General features: G+C 51.1%; 2 protein-coding genes and 3 non-coding genes across 7 annotated transcripts in view; 1 reads left to right on the top strand and 4 right to left on the bottom strand.

Annotated features, from left to right (window-relative positions):
- The window catches only part of KIF2C (kinesin family member 2C), a 19,023-nt gene extending 15,967 nt beyond the window's left edge, over positions 1 to 3,056 (top strand). For both annotated transcript variants that reach the window (XM_042785400.1, XM_042785393.1), the window contains 4 exons: positions 380 to 482; positions 560 to 676; positions 1,052 to 1,178; positions 2,527 to 3,056. In XM_042785400.1, coding sequence (XP_042641334.1) covers positions 380 to 482; positions 560 to 676; positions 1,052 to 1,178; positions 2,527 to 2,603 — 424 coding nt within the window. In that variant the 3' untranslated portion in view covers positions 2,604 to 3,056. The remainder of the gene's footprint in view (positions 1 to 379; positions 483 to 559; positions 677 to 1,051; positions 1,179 to 2,526) is intronic.
- ARMH1 (armadillo like helical domain containing 1) overlaps positions 1 to 16,944 on the bottom strand; it is an 18,094-nt gene extending 1,150 nt beyond the window's left edge. Inside the window, exons 1-12 of one of the 2 annotated variants that reach the window (XM_042785415.1) lie at positions 16,873 to 16,944; positions 15,870 to 15,969; positions 12,850 to 13,067; positions 12,400 to 12,468; positions 11,703 to 11,869; positions 10,686 to 10,882; positions 10,061 to 10,145; positions 7,936 to 8,139; positions 7,341 to 7,413; positions 5,680 to 5,809; positions 4,761 to 4,838; positions 3,893 to 3,998 (exon numbers count right to left, since the gene is read on the bottom strand). In XM_042785415.1, coding sequence (XP_042641349.1) covers positions 3,893 to 3,998; positions 4,761 to 4,838; positions 5,680 to 5,809; positions 7,341 to 7,413; positions 7,936 to 8,139; positions 10,061 to 10,145; positions 10,686 to 10,882; positions 11,703 to 11,869; positions 12,400 to 12,468; positions 12,850 to 13,055 — 1,315 coding nt within the window. In that variant the 5' untranslated portion in view covers positions 13,056 to 13,067; positions 15,870 to 15,969; positions 16,873 to 16,944. The remainder of the gene's footprint in view (positions 1 to 3,892; positions 3,999 to 4,760; positions 4,839 to 5,679; positions 5,810 to 7,340; positions 7,414 to 7,935; positions 8,140 to 10,060; positions 10,146 to 10,685; positions 10,883 to 11,702; positions 11,870 to 12,399; positions 12,469 to 12,849; positions 13,068 to 15,869; positions 15,970 to 16,872) is intronic. The other variant, XM_042785424.1, reaches the window with a different exon arrangement.
- Positions 8,249 to 8,363, bottom strand: LOC116963570. Its single transcript, XR_004408281.2, has one exon. It is a non-coding gene; the product is annotated as a U5 spliceosomal RNA (small nuclear RNA).
- On the bottom strand, positions 8,802 to 8,916 carry LOC116963577. The gene has a single exon (XR_004408289.2). It is a non-coding gene; the product is annotated as a U5 spliceosomal RNA (small nuclear RNA).
- LOC116963576 lies at positions 9,514 to 9,628 on the bottom strand. Its single transcript, XR_004408288.2, has one exon. It is a non-coding gene; the product is annotated as a U5 spliceosomal RNA (small nuclear RNA).

Raw genomic sequence — 16,944 nt, 5'->3', positions numbered from 1 at the left:
GGCACAGTGGGTCTCTGGGAAAAATCAACCTTATTCCTTTTCTTTCCATGCTAAGTTTTCTTAGTTGATCATGATGGTCTAAGCTGACATGTGGAAGACAGCTTCTGTGAAAGCCGTTTCTGGCAATTAACATTGTGTACTTGGAGATTTTTCTCCAGGAGAGGTCTTACATTGGGCATGGAGACAAACATCTCAGTTTTTCTTCCCACAGCCCTCTGGGGTTTCTGCCCATGTGAGCTTGTTCTGGGGGTGGTAATGTACCACTCTAAGTGCAGCTGAGTGTTTCTTACTGAGCACTGATTGACTGCAGTAGCTGTTTTGTGATGCTGTAGCCCAGAAACTGCTGAAAGAAGAGTTTGAGTGACAAATCTTGTTGCAGAGTGAAAGAACTCAGCCCTCATAATGGAGTTGGTGAAACACAGAATCAGATGGAGACTGAGAATGAGGAAACAGAGACCAGCGGAGAAGGCTCAGGTCACAATGTATGTGTGTGCAGTGAGCTGAACAGATTTCAGTGCTGGAAACAATTTGCTGTTCTTACTTGGGCTGTTTCTTGCAGCTCTCCAAGGATGAGGAGGAAGATATCTCTCCCCACATGCTCAACTTTCATGAGGCTACAGCTCAAATTAATGAATGGGAGGAGAAGGTTGTGGAACAGCTTAGGGAACTGAGACAGGTATGTAGAAGAGGCAAGTCCAGCCCAGGCTGCCTTCTACATGTTGATCGCGTGTTGCCTTCTCTGAGCCAAGTGCTGCTGGGTAGGCTGTGGGCTGTACTGCAAGATGCTGTCAATGGTGTTATTTTTTCCTCACTGCCAAGTTTGTCCTGTGGTTTCCTGCCCAACTGGTTAAACTGGGGCATTTCAGTGCTTGTGGCTGGTGGCTTGTGGTCCACTTCCCCTCCAACTAGCAATCTCTACTTGCTGCTAAAGAGCACTGACTGGTACTGGTCTGTAAAAGCTCAGCTCTGCTGATTGGTGTGCCAGATTTGAAGAAACTAGTTGAATTTCTGGAAAATCAATTTCTGATCGCTGTTATCCTTGTAAATATAGAGAGTGACGACTAAACTTGACTGCCTCTTGGGAATCACAGAGAAACCAGACTATGATCTCGAGACCTTTGTGAGCAGAGCTAAGCACTTCATAGAGGAGAGCTCAAGAGACTTCCTTAGTGTCAGAGGTACGTTAGTGCCTGTTTCCGACTAGCACTGTCACTAATGTTGTTGGGTTTTTTGTTTGTTTGTGGGTTTTTGTTTTGGTTTGTTTGTTTTTTTTTTGTTTTGTTTTCTTCAAAGACCTGAAAATGACACCAGCATACCTGTGAAGGTTTGAGTGCTCAGTCCTTCTGCATAGCTTATGGTTCAGATCACTTTCCTAGGTGATCAGAGGGACAGATCCAAAATGTCCTATTTCTGCACTTTCCAAAGTAAAATTTTGACTAATAATAACTTCCACTTCCTTGGCACTGCCATACAAAACTGTATTCCCTCAAGCATCCACCAACGGCAGATGAGCTGAAGTCTGTTTGACTAGTTGGTTATATAGTTTACTGTTTTGTCTTGGCCAAAAACCAGACTTTGACAAATATGTTCTAGGGGCTCATAGGAGTACGCCCACTGTTTCCACTCCTGTTTTCATGGGTATCAGGCCTTAACCCATCCACTTAAAACAAGTGTCTGCCAGGTGTATGCTGAGATGTCAGCACCTGTGTTTGGCATGCCTTTGCCTTAATATCAGGCATTACATAATGTGCAACAAAATCCCTCCAACTGTTCAGTTCCAACCCAGTTTGGAGACTTCCCAGCTGTGTGCAAGAGGCTGTCAGCTGCCTGTTCCCTGAGTGCTGCCGGACTTTGTCTGGACCATGCTGGTTGCAGTGATGGTGGAGAGGCAGCAAAGCAAACATATGAGCTTGGTAACAGAGTGCCAAGCGCAGAAGCTGCCTGACCAGAACAGGGGAAGCGACACTGCTAACTGCTACTTTTTTGCCACTGTTGCAATAACTTGGGCTTTGCCACTTGAGCCTTTACAGCTGGCATAGTCTTTGCCTCAAAAACAGGGCTGTGAGGGTTTTTTATTTTAATGAGGCTGAAAATTGTAGCATCAGAGTGAACTGTTAACCTGAAGTAGTGACTTTTCTTAAACAGCCCTGGCTGTCCTTCCATTTCAAATGTAGCCCGAGTGCGGTATCCCTTCATTCACCATGGAGGAGTGGTGACAGGATAACAAGAGTAAATGCCCTGCTACCCTCTTTGCTTCCCAGCCCAGGGAAAGCTGGCCCTCTGAGGTGGTTGGATTAGTGGCATCTAGTTTGAACTGCAAACTGCAGGCTTGAAACTGTTGATGAGTAGAAATAAACAGGTACAGCTGAAGAGCTTTGTGGGACCAGGAAGGATTTTATGTTGGCTGAGCAGTTCTTGCCCAGTTTGCTTTCCTCTGTGGCCCTTGCAGAGTTCTGCTAAGGGGGACAGCTGGCCTGGGGAGTTCAGCTTCCAGGTCAGCCACCCTGTCACTGTCTTCCTTTACAGAAACGTTGGATGCCCTGGGGACTGCCATGCAGCTGGAGGAGCAAGCCAGCAAGCAGATGAGATGGCAGAGGCCTTAGTAAATACAGCAAAACCTGATTCACAAGCAGTCTTCTGTATGTCTTGCATGTTTGTCAGTGGTTTGTGTAACTCCTGTTTTAAATGTGGTAGAGTGTCTGTGGGTCATGTGTGCCTGGGGGCAGTGAACATGGCAGCCTCTCTTCACGGCCAGGGTACTCGGTAGAGAGTGATAGAAAAACCCCCTGCAAGGCTTGGCAGGGGGGCTGAGAGTCTGCTAGATGTGTCTAGCATCTGGCCCTTTGCTAGTGACAATGGTCTCCTCTGATAGAACTAGATACACGTGTATAGTTTTCTAGTGTACATACAACCTTTCCAGATGTGCTTGAAACATTGCAAAACTGTTGCAAGTCTGGCTTTTCTAAAGAATGTGGACTATATGTAATTGTAAAAAAATCAGTATTTTAAGAAGTTTGATAAATAAATGTTCCTGGATTTAATTATCTTCTATCTTATAAAATATATTTCTTGCTGATTTTAGTAAAGTCTAACAGTCCATAAAGACTGGCTGGTGTTGTAGAGATAGGCTGATTTCTTGGATGAAGTTTCTTTTTAAAGTCTTTACACTTGTAATGTTTGCATAAAAATCACCCTTCATTTTGAGATTCTGCTGGGTAGAACTTGCCTAGCAAGTGGGAAGATGGTTTAGAGTTTACCTATCCTGCACCTGAGCAAAGCTCGGCATCTAGTGAGGGGCTCAGCTCTTATGACATCAGGTAAGTAGGAAGGGCCCTCTGAGACTCTCTTGTACTGTTGGAGTCTACTTAGGCTTTGAAGATAGCCCCAGGCTGTTACTTTACATTTTTTTCACAGATATTTCCCATGGCTAACATGCCACATAAAATAGACATGTTCGGTAGCCCACCAAAATCTGTATTTGAGGGCAGAAGTGCAAAGCTGGCCCGTGGCTCAGGTGCAGCAAGGTGCTGCCATGGCCTTCATGTGCAACCTGGGCCTGGGTGGCTCCACACAACCTGTCCTCTGGGGAGGAGCAGGTAGACTGGGGAGGACAGCTGGGAGGCATGTGCTGCTGCCCGCTGTTTCCTGTTTGTTCAGCTCACTCCAAGTTTTGTTGTTTTTTTTTTTCTGAAAGGCCAAAACAGCCCTGTGAGCTCTGAGTCCAGCAACACAGGATGCAGCTATACAAACACCAGATTACAAAGAGATCCTTCTACTGTTATTCCCTTTTTCCCTAGACCCCCCACTCTGGTCTCCTACTTCCTGAGCTTCCTTCTCCCCTTGAAAGTAAAGGGTGTAATTTAAGTGACTGTGCCCCCAGCTCTGCACACACCTGTGGACTGTGGCCTTGCTCTGTCTCTGGGGATGTCTACTATACTGGAGGCCAGTTCTTCAGCCTGGACTGGATGCATTTTTGTGTACCAGGTCTCAGGACTGTCCTGGAAAAGGCAGCAAAATAGTTAGGATCTTAATGGGATGTGGGCAAGCAGCAGTGACAAGCCAGCTAGAGCAGGGATCTTCCAGTCTAGATAGGATCCCCCCACAGCTGGGGCACTTTGATCAACAGTTTAGGTACTGGCAGCAGTGTGGGGCTGAGCTCCTGAAGGGCCTCAGAACTGTCAAGGCTGACTTATACCTGGGCTCTGCCTGTCTCGTTAAGATGGCACAACCAGAGTAAAAGGGCTGTTATGCCCTACTGAGTTGGGACTAAAGCAAGGCTGTCCTGTACCTTGTCAGATGTTACTGCACTTGGATTATCCAGCCTTGCCCAGTGGTGTCTTTGGTGAGTAAGGATGGGCCTGGGTTCAAGGAACAAAATGTTGCCCCTTGTTTGTTCTACCTTCCCTCTATATACTAACCTGTATATCCACCCCAGGAGCGGGAGTGCAGAGGGACCTGATCAAGTCACCTCTTGCTTCAATGGCATTTCAGCTCATACTTCTGACGGGACTATCCCACTGTCAGAGAAGTAGCAAATGTCTGAGATTCCCTCCTTGCTCTGTCTTGGGGCTGAGGCAGAGCACTTATCTTCCTGAACGCCGAGACGGACAGTGAATACTTCTCAAAAGATGGCTTGGTTTATTTCTGGGCTCTCATGCAAGGCTGGATTTCTTGTGATAAGAAATACAGTCCCTACATTCCTGCAAAACAGACCAAGGTCTCTGGGCCACTAATAAACCCCCCCAGGGAGGTATGTTTACCATAAAGTGCTGGAACAGTGTGTGTCCTAGTGTCTTCTTTACGCACTCCTCCACAAAGGGAAACATGTGGACAAAATACTGTAACAAAACAGAGAGTTGGGATGTGAGTGGGTGTATAGAGGCTAGAGCTGCATATGATGTGGCTCCAGAGAGCCTGTGAGTCCCTGGCCCACCCCCTTCAGCACTGGTGCTACTGCTGGCACTTCATGAACACAGAGAGAACTTGTGGGTCCCTGCTCAAGCCTCACCTTGTTCCCCCCTGCCCTACCCCCAGTGCCAGTTCCCACCTTCATTGACAAGAGGAGGGGGGTGTTCTAGTGAAATGATTGAAGCAGTAGTTGCCAGGGAGTTCATCCTGCTCTGCTGTCGGTGCCTGCTCAGAGGAAGAGTGTGCTGACCCTTGTCTTTACCAGGTAGGTTTGCAAACCCTCTGTCACCCTCAGCAGCCTGGTTCTCAGCTACCACTCATTCAGCCCTTCACATCTACTGCTGTGTTCTTCCCCTGAGGCTGTCACAGGGGCAGAGCTGTGCTGAGACAGGCCAAAACTACCCAGCACCAGCAGGAAAAAATAGCCTCCTTATAATTCTGTGCTAGTGTCTTGCTCCAGGCAAGTTGTCTCGGCTAGCCCCTTAGCTCTGCCTGTGCTCGCTACCCATAGGAAGCCTGGGGGTAGAACAGAGGTGTGAGGGCCAGTGTTGGCTTCCAAGCACCTTACGTGTTGTGGGTGGCAGGAGGGAGGCAGACAGAAGGGGAAATAGAGCTCTTTCCCAAAGGAACTGTCACTCCTGCCTTTGTGAATAAGCCTGTGTCTGCTGTGCTCAGGAAAAAAAAAATGCAGTATAGAGAGCCTTTCTGCTTGGGTGCTCAGGGAGCAGACCCTGTGCTATGGTGTGTGTCACCAGGTACTTCCATGCTCACCTCCAGGGAGATGCTGGCGTGTCTCTGGCTGGCCACATGGTCCAGGTTCCCCACAGCAACCATCAGGCCATGCACCACTTTCAGCTGGATCAGCTCTTCAGCCACTTCTGCTGACTCCTTGGCTAACACGCTGCAATGAGATAGGCCATCAGCCCCTGTGCCATACGGGGGAAGAAGCACACAACAAATTGAGTCTGGGCCTCTTGGTGTGACCCCAATGGAAAATGATGTGTTCCTGCCCTGCCCTAGCAGCGCTGACAGACAGGAGAATCTCAAAATAAGAAATATTTGGCTGTGCATGGATTAGCAATCATTTCATGTGTGGTTTTGCTGAGGACCAATTGTTTAATGATTGGCAGGAGCTTCCCGGTGTGTATTAAAGTCTAGCACGTTTCTTGTGTGACCATAAAGAACCCAGGACTCAACCACCACCATCACCATTACTTCTGTGAGCATCCCCCTGGAAGACTCCAGTGTCTCCCTTCCCAGCAAGGGCTTTCTGGCACCTGCTTTTGCAGGAAAAGTGTTCTGATAGCACTATCTTGTGGTCACTGTAGGAAATTCATGCTGAATGAACCAATTTTAGCACAAACGGCTGAATTTCCTTGAGGATTCTGCAGTCAATCATAGGCACTAGATTATTCCATTGGGTGTCTGATGTTAAACAAGAGTGTTTCACTGCTCGCTGTGGCTCCCAGCTATGTGGGGAACACAGTGGCCTTGAGCAATACAGCACCCCTCAGCCCTGTGCTGTGGCAGGACACATGCACTGCTTCCAGGCCTAGCCATAAAGGGGGTACTGACAGCACATAGGGCCAGAGCAGATGGGATTCCACATCTCCCTATAAATGAAACGTCAAGCCGTCTCCAATGTCAGCAGCAGGGAGGGTCTGAGCACTGCTACCTGCAGGCAGCGTGTATTGTGTTTGCGTGGCAGGGTTATGGTACCAGGGGGGGCTACAGGGGCGGCTTCTGTGAGGAGCTGCTGGAAGCTTCCCCCATGTCTGATGGAGCCAACACCAGCCGGCTCCGAGACAGACCCGCTGCTGGCCAAGGCCGAGCCCATCAGCGATGGCGGTAGCGCCTCTGGGGTGATGTATTAAAGAAGGGGGAGAAGTTGCTGCATGACAGCAACTGCAGCTGGAGAGAGGAGTGAGAATGTGAGAGCAACAGCTCTGCAGAAGTAAAGTTAAGCCCAGGAAGAAGGGCAGGGTGGGGGGAACATGTTCTAAGATTTGTTTTATTTCTCATTATCCTACCCTGATTTGATTGGTAATAAATTAAGCTAATTTCCCCAAGTTGAATCTGTTTTACCAGTGACAGTAATTGGTGAGGTATCTCGACTCACGAGCCTTTTGTTATATTTTTGTCTCTCCTGTCCAGCTGAGGAGGGGGAGTGATAGAGTGGCTTTGGTGGGCACCTGGTGTCCAGCCAGGGTCAACCCACCACACAGTAGCTCTGCCCAATTCCTGAATACACCCCATCTCCAAACAGCCTTGTACAGGGGTCTGAGCAGGGTACTCAGCCAGAGAGCAGTGCCAGAGCTGATAGGGTGACTGCTCCCTGGGAGGAATGTGTCCCAGTCCTTTTTTGCCCAAAGCAAGCCGCTTCTATAAAGTCCCTTTTATACTCCTGTAGATTATGCTGCAGAGTTTCTTACCCAATGGCTTTTGCGGCAGCTGCCTGCTGAATATACTCCAGCACAGGGTCCCTCAGGCAAAGTGCAGCTGGGTCTGCGTGAGGAACATTAGGAAGGTGAGAATGGTGCTTTGAAACACTTCTAAGATGTTAGAAGGGAGGGGAGGTGCAGTTTACACTGCTAGCATGAAAAGAGGATGTAGTTTTTCAGGAGACACACCTTAAGGAAACCCTATGGCTACTTATCATACCTAGCACCCTGCAAGGATCTGTGGGCATGATGCTCACAGCTCAGAGAGCCTGGGGCACGGCAGCCTGCTCTGCTGAGTCGAGGGAGGAAAAACCCGGGGCTGGAACTGTTCATCAACATCGCCCAGCGGACAGTAGACCTCAGCAGGCCTCTGGAGGCCTGCACGCTAGCGTCAGTGCTGCAGGCAGCCGGGCAGCCCTTGCTGCTGTGCCCCAAGCCTTAGGGGACAGGCCCCTGCACCTCCTCCCCTACGAGTCGGGGTGACAGCTCAAGCCCACGGAAGGAGATGGGAGAAACCCCCCTCCCCCGGGTGCCCCGGCAAGCCACAGCCTGCCGTGTACCAGGAGGCCATGGTCAGCCCTTGCACCTTCGGAGGTCTGGTCGCAGAAGGTCAGCGCTTTCTTCCTGGGTGGTGTCAGTAACGCAACCAGGTCCTTCAGCAGGGCTGGCCGGACCTGGTGAGCCATGAGGACCTTCAGGAGCTGGGTGGCTGGAGGAGAGGGGAGCCGCTGGCAGCACCGGGACCCGCCGTTCAGACGGGCTGGTGGGGAGAGGCGGGGGCTGGGGATACCTGCCGGGGAGAGGGCACGGCAAGGGCCACCCCGAGCCCAGACATACGGGGAAGGGGTGGTTTTAAGCACCGCGGAAACATTTACTCTATTTTTAACCGAAAATACGACAGCTCCACGTAAGTGAAGCCTCAAAAAATTTCTCGACACTCGTATTTGTTTCTCTCCACGGAAATCTTTAGTAAAAGGCGAAAGATTTATGCGATCTGAAGAAAAACCGGAGTATAACTAACATGTTCCCTCGCACACGTACCCACTCGTGGCTGTCACCCCACAGCTCACGGCGACTTCAGCCCCGCGGTGCCCGCTCCGCTCCGCTCCGGCCCCGCCACCGCCGCTGCCGCCGCCGCCGCGCAGACCCGCGCGGCTCGGACCGGGGGGGGCAGCTGCGGCGGGAATCGGCGGGGCCGGCGCCGAGCCGCGGGGCACCCTGGGTATGCAAACCGGACGAATGCTAATGAGCGACATGCTAATGAGGCGGCAGCGGCGCGGAGGGGCCCGAGCGGCGCCGCGACCGTACCGGGCGGGGCCGGTCCGGGAGCGAGTCCTGGCTCCCCCCGCTCGGCCAGCACGGGGGGGGGGGGGCCTGGCCGGGATCGGAGCGGAACCGACCACGGACACACCTTTCCTCCCAGTTTTTTCTATTTTTAACCAGAAAAGGGGCAGCTCCACCGAAATGGAGCCTCAAAAAATTCCTCGACACTCGTGCCTGTTCCTCTCCACGGAAATCTTTAGTAAAAGGCGAAAGATTTATACGATCTGAAGAGAAACCAGAGTATACATTGTGCTCCCCCCGCGCACGTACCCACCTCTGCCTGTCGCCCCTACAGACATGGCGACCCCCTCTACTCTCCCCCCGCCACCCCACTCCGCGGGACACCGGCTCGCCGCGACTACCCACATGCTTCTCACCCCGAGCCCACCGGCGTGGCCGGCTCGGGGCCGCCGGTGACCCGCGAGACGGTGCCCGGCGCTGCCGCGCTGCACCCTGGGTATGCTAATCGCGCAGCTGAGGCGGCCCGCCCCGCCCCTGGCAGGAGGGGGAAATCGGCTGGGGGTGGGGCGGGAGCCCGCCGCGCGCCCCCGCCGCCACGGACCGGGGCTCGGCGGTGAGCGGGGCGGCGGCCGGACCCGCTGCAGGGCCCCGGCAAAACGCTTCATCGTGGCAGGCAGCGGCACCGATGCCTCGGCCGGGCCGGGCGAATTGGCCGCCCCAGACAACCCCCCCCACACACACACCCCGCGATGGTTCGCTCCATCTTTTTAACCAGACGCCGGTAACGAAACGGCCGCCAGGCCGGGTCGGGCACCGGAGCCGTTCCCTTCCCACCTCAACCTTCCTCTCGCTCGGATCTATTTTTAACCAGAAAAGGGGCAGCTCCACCGAAATGGAGCCTCAAAAAATTTCTCAACACTCATGCCTGTTCCTCTCCACGGAAATCTTTAGTAAAAGGCGAAAGATTTATACGATCTGAAGAGAAACCGGAGTATGATTGACACCCCCCCTCGCACATATACCCACTCGTGGCTGTCGCTCCGCAGCACACGGCGACCCCCGGCACGGCCCTCGCCGCCCCGCCCGGCCCCGGCCCCCGGCGGTGCACACGGCCCCGGCCCCGGCCCGACCCCCGGCGGCCCCGGTAAGGCGCCGGTAATGCCGCCCGCCGCTGCCGCTCCGCGGTGCCCCCTGGGTTATGCAAATAAGGCGAATGCTAACGAGCTGCATGCTAATGAGCCGCGCGCGGCCGCGGCCCTGCTGCACCTCCGCGGCTCCGCAGCCGCCCCTCCTCTCCCGCGCTTCGTCCCCACCGGCCCTTCCCGTGTCCCCGCCGCGCTTGCCCAGGCCTAGAGGCGGCCAACCCCAGCCACAGCCTCACCCGCGCCCCGCCGCCCCCCCGCCCAGGGTGGCTAGAGGGATCCTACCTTCATACTGGACCTCCAGGTGCGCGGAGCCCAGCGTGCCCAGCACGGGCCCCACGAGGGCAGAGGGCACCTCTCCCGCCACGTCCTGAGGGGAAAAGGGCAGAGTGACAGGAACAGTCTTCACGCAGTACTCCAGGGGCTGCCCGGTACAGCCCCCCTGTAAGAAACTATGAACTAAGGGTATTGTTTATTGAAATTTATGTTAAGCTCAATGTAAAGGTTAGGCGGCAAAAGACAAAAAAACTGCTTATGCAAATAGCTGCCAGACACCGCTTGTGTGAGACAAGATAACCTGTGAGACAAGATGACTGCGTGAGATAACCGCAATTGCTTACACAAACCAGATACTTGTGCAAGCAGAAGGGGTACTGATCAAAGACAACCACGGATGTAAAAATGTATAAAAAGGAACTGTTTGAACTGATCAGTACGGCAGTTGGCGGAGCGCAGACTCCCCTGCCGTCCAGCGCTGTCTTTGCTCATATTCTACTTGCTATAATTAATAAAATTATAATTGGATTATGATCCATTGTGGTCTCAATTTATAACACCCCCCATGCCAAGGAGGCTGGCACAGCTCCGGCCAGGGCACCGAGGGTAACGCTGCCCCTCGCCCACCACCCACCTGCATGACCCTGAGCGACTGCAGGGCCAGCTGTTGGGCTCGAGGGGAGGTGCACGGCAGCAGAGTGATGAAGCCTTTGTAGACTTGGTTCTGGTACTTCGGATTGCCGTGGCCCAAGGAGTCCAGGAGCACCTGTACATCTTCTTGAGCCTCCGCTGAGTCGGAAGTGGCCAGGAACTCGGTGAGGGATTGCACCCCTGTGCAGAGAGAGAGATGCCGAGTCGTGTGCCTGGAGGAGTCTGGGCCACCCGTCTCAGCTGTTTCATTGTCACCCCTGAGAAATCCCAGCCCCACAACCCCACCCCAAATACGGTTTGACAAACAGAAGCCAGGAAAAAAAGTTCTTTGTCCTTGTAGGAGCCACACAACCAACTGGCAAACCAGTTGGCAAAATTCTCAGCTGGAGTAGGTGGCCAAGGCCCTTCTGCGGGTGTTTACAGTGGCGCTGGGATATCAACAGTGCTGTTAGGGATCCCTCTGCTGATCCTGCTACTTTGTCTCTCTTGGGGGAAGCTGTGAGGGCAGGTATCACCCCACAGCCTCTGACAAGGTAATCTGAACTACATAACAACTAATGGGGTTTGGCTTCCATGGTCCAAGAGGAAAAACAGGAAAAAAAACCCCTTGTAATGCTCTTTCAAAAGATACAAGCTCCTTCCCACCTCCAGAGGGGAAGTCCGGGAAAGTTTGCATTAGGTGAACGCTGTAGGTAGGAACGGAAGCTGTTTTGTGGTTTTAACTGGAGTAGTTGCCACCAGCAGGACAGCAATATCGCATCAAAAGAAATGACTGTAAAGAAAGCGAGCTCATTAAAAACGGAGAGGGGATGAAATGCAGCTGCTCAACAATAGCTGAGACTCTGAACTCCTTCAAGCCAGGGAAACGCTGCGGCAGTCTGCCATCCGGCAGGAGGAGGGAAGGGAGTGGCTCAGCGCAGCAAGCAGCCCCGGCGGCCAGAGGTCAGGGAGAACATCCTCGCCTGAATTAGCAAAAAGCACGGATGGACAAGCTGCCTACCGTAGCTTTCACAAATGAGCTCCTTATACTTCCTGCCAGCATCTGCGATGAGCTGCAGCAGCTTTACAGACTCCCTTTTGTCCTCTTCTTTCAGGTGGTTCAGCCCTAGTATTTCCAGGAGAATCACGACACCTCCAATCTCCAGAAATTCAGTCAGGTATCTGTGTCTGCAAGGATAGGAGAAACAAAACCAAAAGTGTCACCCGCCTTGGAGAACCATCTCCCTCTGTCAGCACGGCGTGCTCCTGGGGACCATCACCTCCTGCCTTGCGGCAGCAGGTGCCTGGTGTATGGGCAGCGAGCACAGGGAGGCTCATCCTGGAGTGCAGAGGCAGGTGCCCACCAGCAGCACGCTTTGCTGCCAGCAGGTCACCAGCTCCTGTTTTACCCTGTGCTCATTTCAGATATTGAACCACAGGCACAGAAAGCCCCATCTCTGCACTCAGGCTCTCACCACACTCCTTCCACATCGTGTCAGCGAGCCGGTGGCTCTAGAGACGTGCCCAAGCAGTGGATTTGGTTTTGAGAGCACGCATTCGAAGTGCCTACTGCAAGCCTCACTGGGGTTTGCCTTGTCTGAACTGCTTACACAGCCCTCCCAAAAGATGGGCAAGGACTTGTTATTTTATCTACTCACCCTCACGCCCTTGTGTGCCTTCCCTGCAGCACTTCTCACACGGTGACATTCTATACTCACCCACTTGCAGCAGATAAGAAGATGCCAATGGACTTGAGCAGCTTGTTGAGGCACGTGCTGTACATGTAGCTGTTTGAGAAGGCTAAGGAGAGATTTACAGGCCATCGTGGTGTCCCCCAGGCTGCCTTTGACAGTGTGGAGGTCTAAACTGGGTACTCTCTGCAAGACAGCAGGGAGCTTCCTCTCACAAATGGGCAGAGGCAGCACGCTCATCAAAATGTGAGAAAAACCACTAATTCTAGGTCCTTGAGAGGCAGGTTGTATGGCTTTCCCTTCAGTCCCATCTTCATATAGCTTTTTTTTTTTTTTTTAAGCCTACAGAATACAGCTGGATATGGATATTTCCAATATCCAAAGCTTATTCTTTAAACAAATTTTTGGTAGAGAACTCCCCCCTCCTCTCCAGCCCACTACCTCACGCCACCTCCAGCTGCCCAAGGAAACAGATACGTCATCCTGAGCCATGTTGTTAGGCGAGCCAGAAACAAGCTGGCTCCCTGGGAGAACTCCAGCTCCAGCTCTGGTTCTGTCTTGCCATCATTGCTTTTAATGAAGTTGTCCAGGATGCGGCTTCGATCAACTCTGTGGGCACTATCCCATTCCTGCAAGAAAACCATGAGCTTCCTGATGGCTTCCTGTTCTTTGACAGAAGTCATAATCTCTTCCACCTAGAGGAAAGTGAAAAAGAAGTTAAAAAAGGGCTTTGAAGATAGAATAAGTTTATACTAAGGAATTACCATCAGAATCACATTTAAAATCTCTGGCAAATAATATTAAAGCACTTACTAGCCATTAATTTAATCTAATTTTCCTTTATACTTATTTCATAGATAGGAAAACTGAGGCAAAAGGAGAGTTCCTGGTGTGTCTTAAGCTGCACAATGAATCCACAACAAACTTGAGATTATTTTCCAGGGCAGGTGGCTTCCCCACAGGAGCTCTCTTCTCTGCTCTGTTAATAAAGTCATTTTGATGTTACCCATTACCCCAGCCTTGGTTTCTCACTAGCCTCATGATATGAACACTGCATCTCATATCTGACCTGCCAGAGAATAAATAGGGTGAAATGAGCACACAAATAGGTATGGATTTATGGGGAGTGACAGGGTCAAGAGGGCTGTAAATGCCTGTTAGCACAGCAGTGCAGCATGCCCTCACTCACGTGTTGGAGCGACAGTCATTTGGACTGGGCCCACATCCACTCCAGGAAGATGTGCTTGGCCTTGGCAGAGGGAGAGCGCTTTGGGTCCCTTTGGCATGACAGATGCTTGCTCTGTTTTTCTCTTATCTCATTTCTATGGTGTGTTTTTAAACGATCTAAGAAAACTTGAATTGATAAGAATTGTAGGCAAGAAGACAGAAGCTCCGGAAACATCCCTTGCCTGCCCTTCCTTCCATCCTTTCACACAGGTGTTAAATAAAGCAATCTGTATTTTGCCAAATTTCTTTGGCACGCTTTTAGCTCAGGATGATATCCCTTATTCCAACTCGACAAATGTGAAGGTGCATGCGGAGCCGCAGACGAACGACACGCCGAGACGGGTTCAGTGTGAGAGATAGAGCATCAATCAACGTGTGTGTTTATTGGTCCAGGGTACATATATTTATACAGACAATGATAATTATTATGCCTACTAGTCACTAGCTGATTGGCTTAAGCTCTAAAGGTCGTATTCGCACGGCCCACCTACTTGCAGTTAGCTTACAGCACAAGCTTCTCATAACACTAAGTTTCTCATGCTACTATTTCTGATTCCTATTGACTTGTTTTCAATACACGACAGTACCGTAACACAATGTTTCTCAGACCACCGTTACCATAACACTGGGTTTCTCAGACCACTATTCCTAATTCCCCTTAACCTGTTTTCGACACACCACGGTACACAGGGCTGAAGCGTCCTTGACATTCCTCCTGTATCAGCAGCTGCGAGCAGCTGCAGGCAAACCCTAGTGAGGCTCAGCATCAGCAGCTAGAGCAGGCTCTGATCATACAATTGCTCGGTGGGCTCAGGACCCTTGTCTCTGAGCCATTCTCCAACAGGTGCACTTCGTAGGGGGATAAAATATCTCTGTTCGCTCAGGTAGATGAGAATTCCATTTACGTGTATGTGTTTGGCTTTAAGATGCTGACCAATCTCGAGGAGCCTCGCCGTTAAGCATCAGTATCTGTGTGTGTACACAGATGCAGAAAGAGGGATGAAGCCACAGACAGTGGCATTAACACAGGTGCATTGTCATCCACCAAGCTATATCAACATGCTTGAGGATAAGAAAGGAATTCACACCTTGTCTAATACAGTTCTTGGACTTCCTACATGAGAAAAGCACCATTTTAGGGTTTATTTAAAAGTTAAAATGAGACAAAATCTTTGAGTTTCAGAATAAGAAGTTTCTTTCAATGTAATACAAGCCACCGAGATTATCAATTTCCTATCTACAAAGTTCTTAAGCCTTTTCTCCTAGAATCTGGAGGAAAATTCCAAATCAGTTCCAGAATATCCCCAAGATACCTGCTCAGGAGTAAGTTTCTATTGCTATTATTTGAACCAGAATGAAAACAGTAACCAAGAGGTGAACATGTACCTCAGTGCCTGAAAACAAACAAACAGTCTTCAAAAAGCTGGCTAGGAAACAATGTTTGAGAATTGAGATGAGGTGAAATTTCATTTGGGAATTAACGGTCTGTGCTCTGTAAGGAGTCTGTGTCCTTGGCAGGGTGTTTTCAGGATCTCCTTTGCAGGGAAGCAGGTTTAAAATAAATCCATTTTCCCAAAATAGTTGTGATTGAAAATGTTATTAGCCATAACAAATGTTAGTGCTGACAGGAGAATGGCCTGCTAGGGGCCTCTGGTGAAACAGTCAAGTGAAAGTCATATTTCACATTATTGCAAGCATTTTCCTGTGATTTACAGAATATTTGTGAAACATTACTTGCAAGGCATATGATTGATATTGAGAGAACAGCCAGTGTGTAGGGGGAATCTGTATTTCACAGAGAGTGTTTGCATGAAATTTACAGTCCCATAAAGTGTTCCTCTGTCCTCAACAGAGATCTAGTTAAAAGAACTTTACAGTCTGAAACATCCCAAAATTGATTCTAAATTAACGTTTCCATATTTATGTTTAAGATGCTGGTGGTGTAATGCTATCCTATTTTTATTATAAAGCTGCAGCAACCCCCCACTATTCAGAATTACTGGCACTAGCCTCTGAACGTGAGGATTTTAGTGATACAAAAGGCTTGCCTATGAATCAATGGCCACAAAAAGGAGAGTTTGAAACAATGATCACATGAGGTTTCTGAGGATACAGTCGTATCTGTCCCTGGCTGCTATAATAACAGTATCTGCTGACATAGTAGTCTTTAAGCTGACATTGCAAAGTACCCTGAAAACGTACAAGAATATTTTTATTATGACCAGCTTACATATGGGAACATACAGACACAGGGAAGTTAAATGACTTGCCTGAGTTGTTAGTCAGTGCTAGCATCAGCGCATAACTCCTGTTTGCTGGTTTTAAATTCTGCTCTCAACAGTGCTGGGCTGCCACCCCAGTCCGTTGGACCTAATAATCAAAACAAGGCTGAGTCAGGGCAGTGCTTTATTCCTGCCAAGAAAAACACAAGTGATTTAGGAACTCGCTCTGGCAATTCAGCAGTTCTTTACATCCAGAGGGCTGCTAAATCATCAGATTGAGATCAAAAGGCAGACTGGTGCTGTGTCAGCCTCATTTCGAGTGTGAGGTGCCAGGGACTGATAGCCTTGGACTCGTGGAACAGCAGGGTGACGGTGATTTGGTGTTACCTTTGCATTTTGCAACATCAAGGTTGTGCCCAGCCTCAAGCAAAACTTAAGAGTGGCTCTTTCCCTAGCAGGTTTCACCCTCTCCTGGCATACGTCAAGTCCCCCACAACCCTCCTCACACACAACTCACCTTCCTCAGTGTACCCCAATGACTTCTACCCAGCCCTCATCAACCCACAGTCCCACTTTCTCCCCTGCACATCCTGCCTCCCAGCCCCGCATTAACCCCAGCCACAACCCCAAACGTAGCCCCTGCACTCCCCTCACCTGCAGCCAGGCCCTGCACTCACTCCAACATCCACCTCAGCCCCTACCCCTCTCCAACCCATTGCACGCCTCAGCATCCCCCATCCCAGGCCCAACCATCCCCCCAGGCCTGATCCATCCCCACCACAGGCCCTGTGCTCCCCCCACACCCTGAACCCCACCCCAGGCCCTACAGTCCCTGACCACAGTGCCCACCCCAGCGACCGTGTCCAGCTCCCCTGACCCAAACAACCGGCTCAGGACCGACAACCCCCGCCTCAGCCCCCGCGCCCACCTCACCCTCCAGCCCCCCTGACTGCGACGCCCGCTTCAGGCCCTACAATCCCCCTCATCCCGACCCCCCTCACCCCAGGCGCCCCAACCGCCGCGCCCGCCTCAGCCCCTCACTCCCCTTCACCTTCCCGAGGGGGCGGATACCCCGCAGAATAACTGACAGCGCAGCCGAACCAATCGCGACCCGTCTTTGCCC

Source organism: Tyto alba, unplaced genomic scaffold (genome assembly GCF_018691265.1).
Source record: "Tyto alba isolate M040663 unplaced genomic scaffold, T.alba_DEE_v4.0 Super-Scaffold_1000006, whole genome shotgun sequence".
Classification (NCBI taxonomy): Eukaryota; Metazoa; Chordata; class Aves; order Strigiformes; family Tytonidae; genus Tyto; species Tyto alba.
Note: the sequence above shows the minus strand (reverse complement) of the source record. Positions and strands in the feature narration are given on the sequence as shown.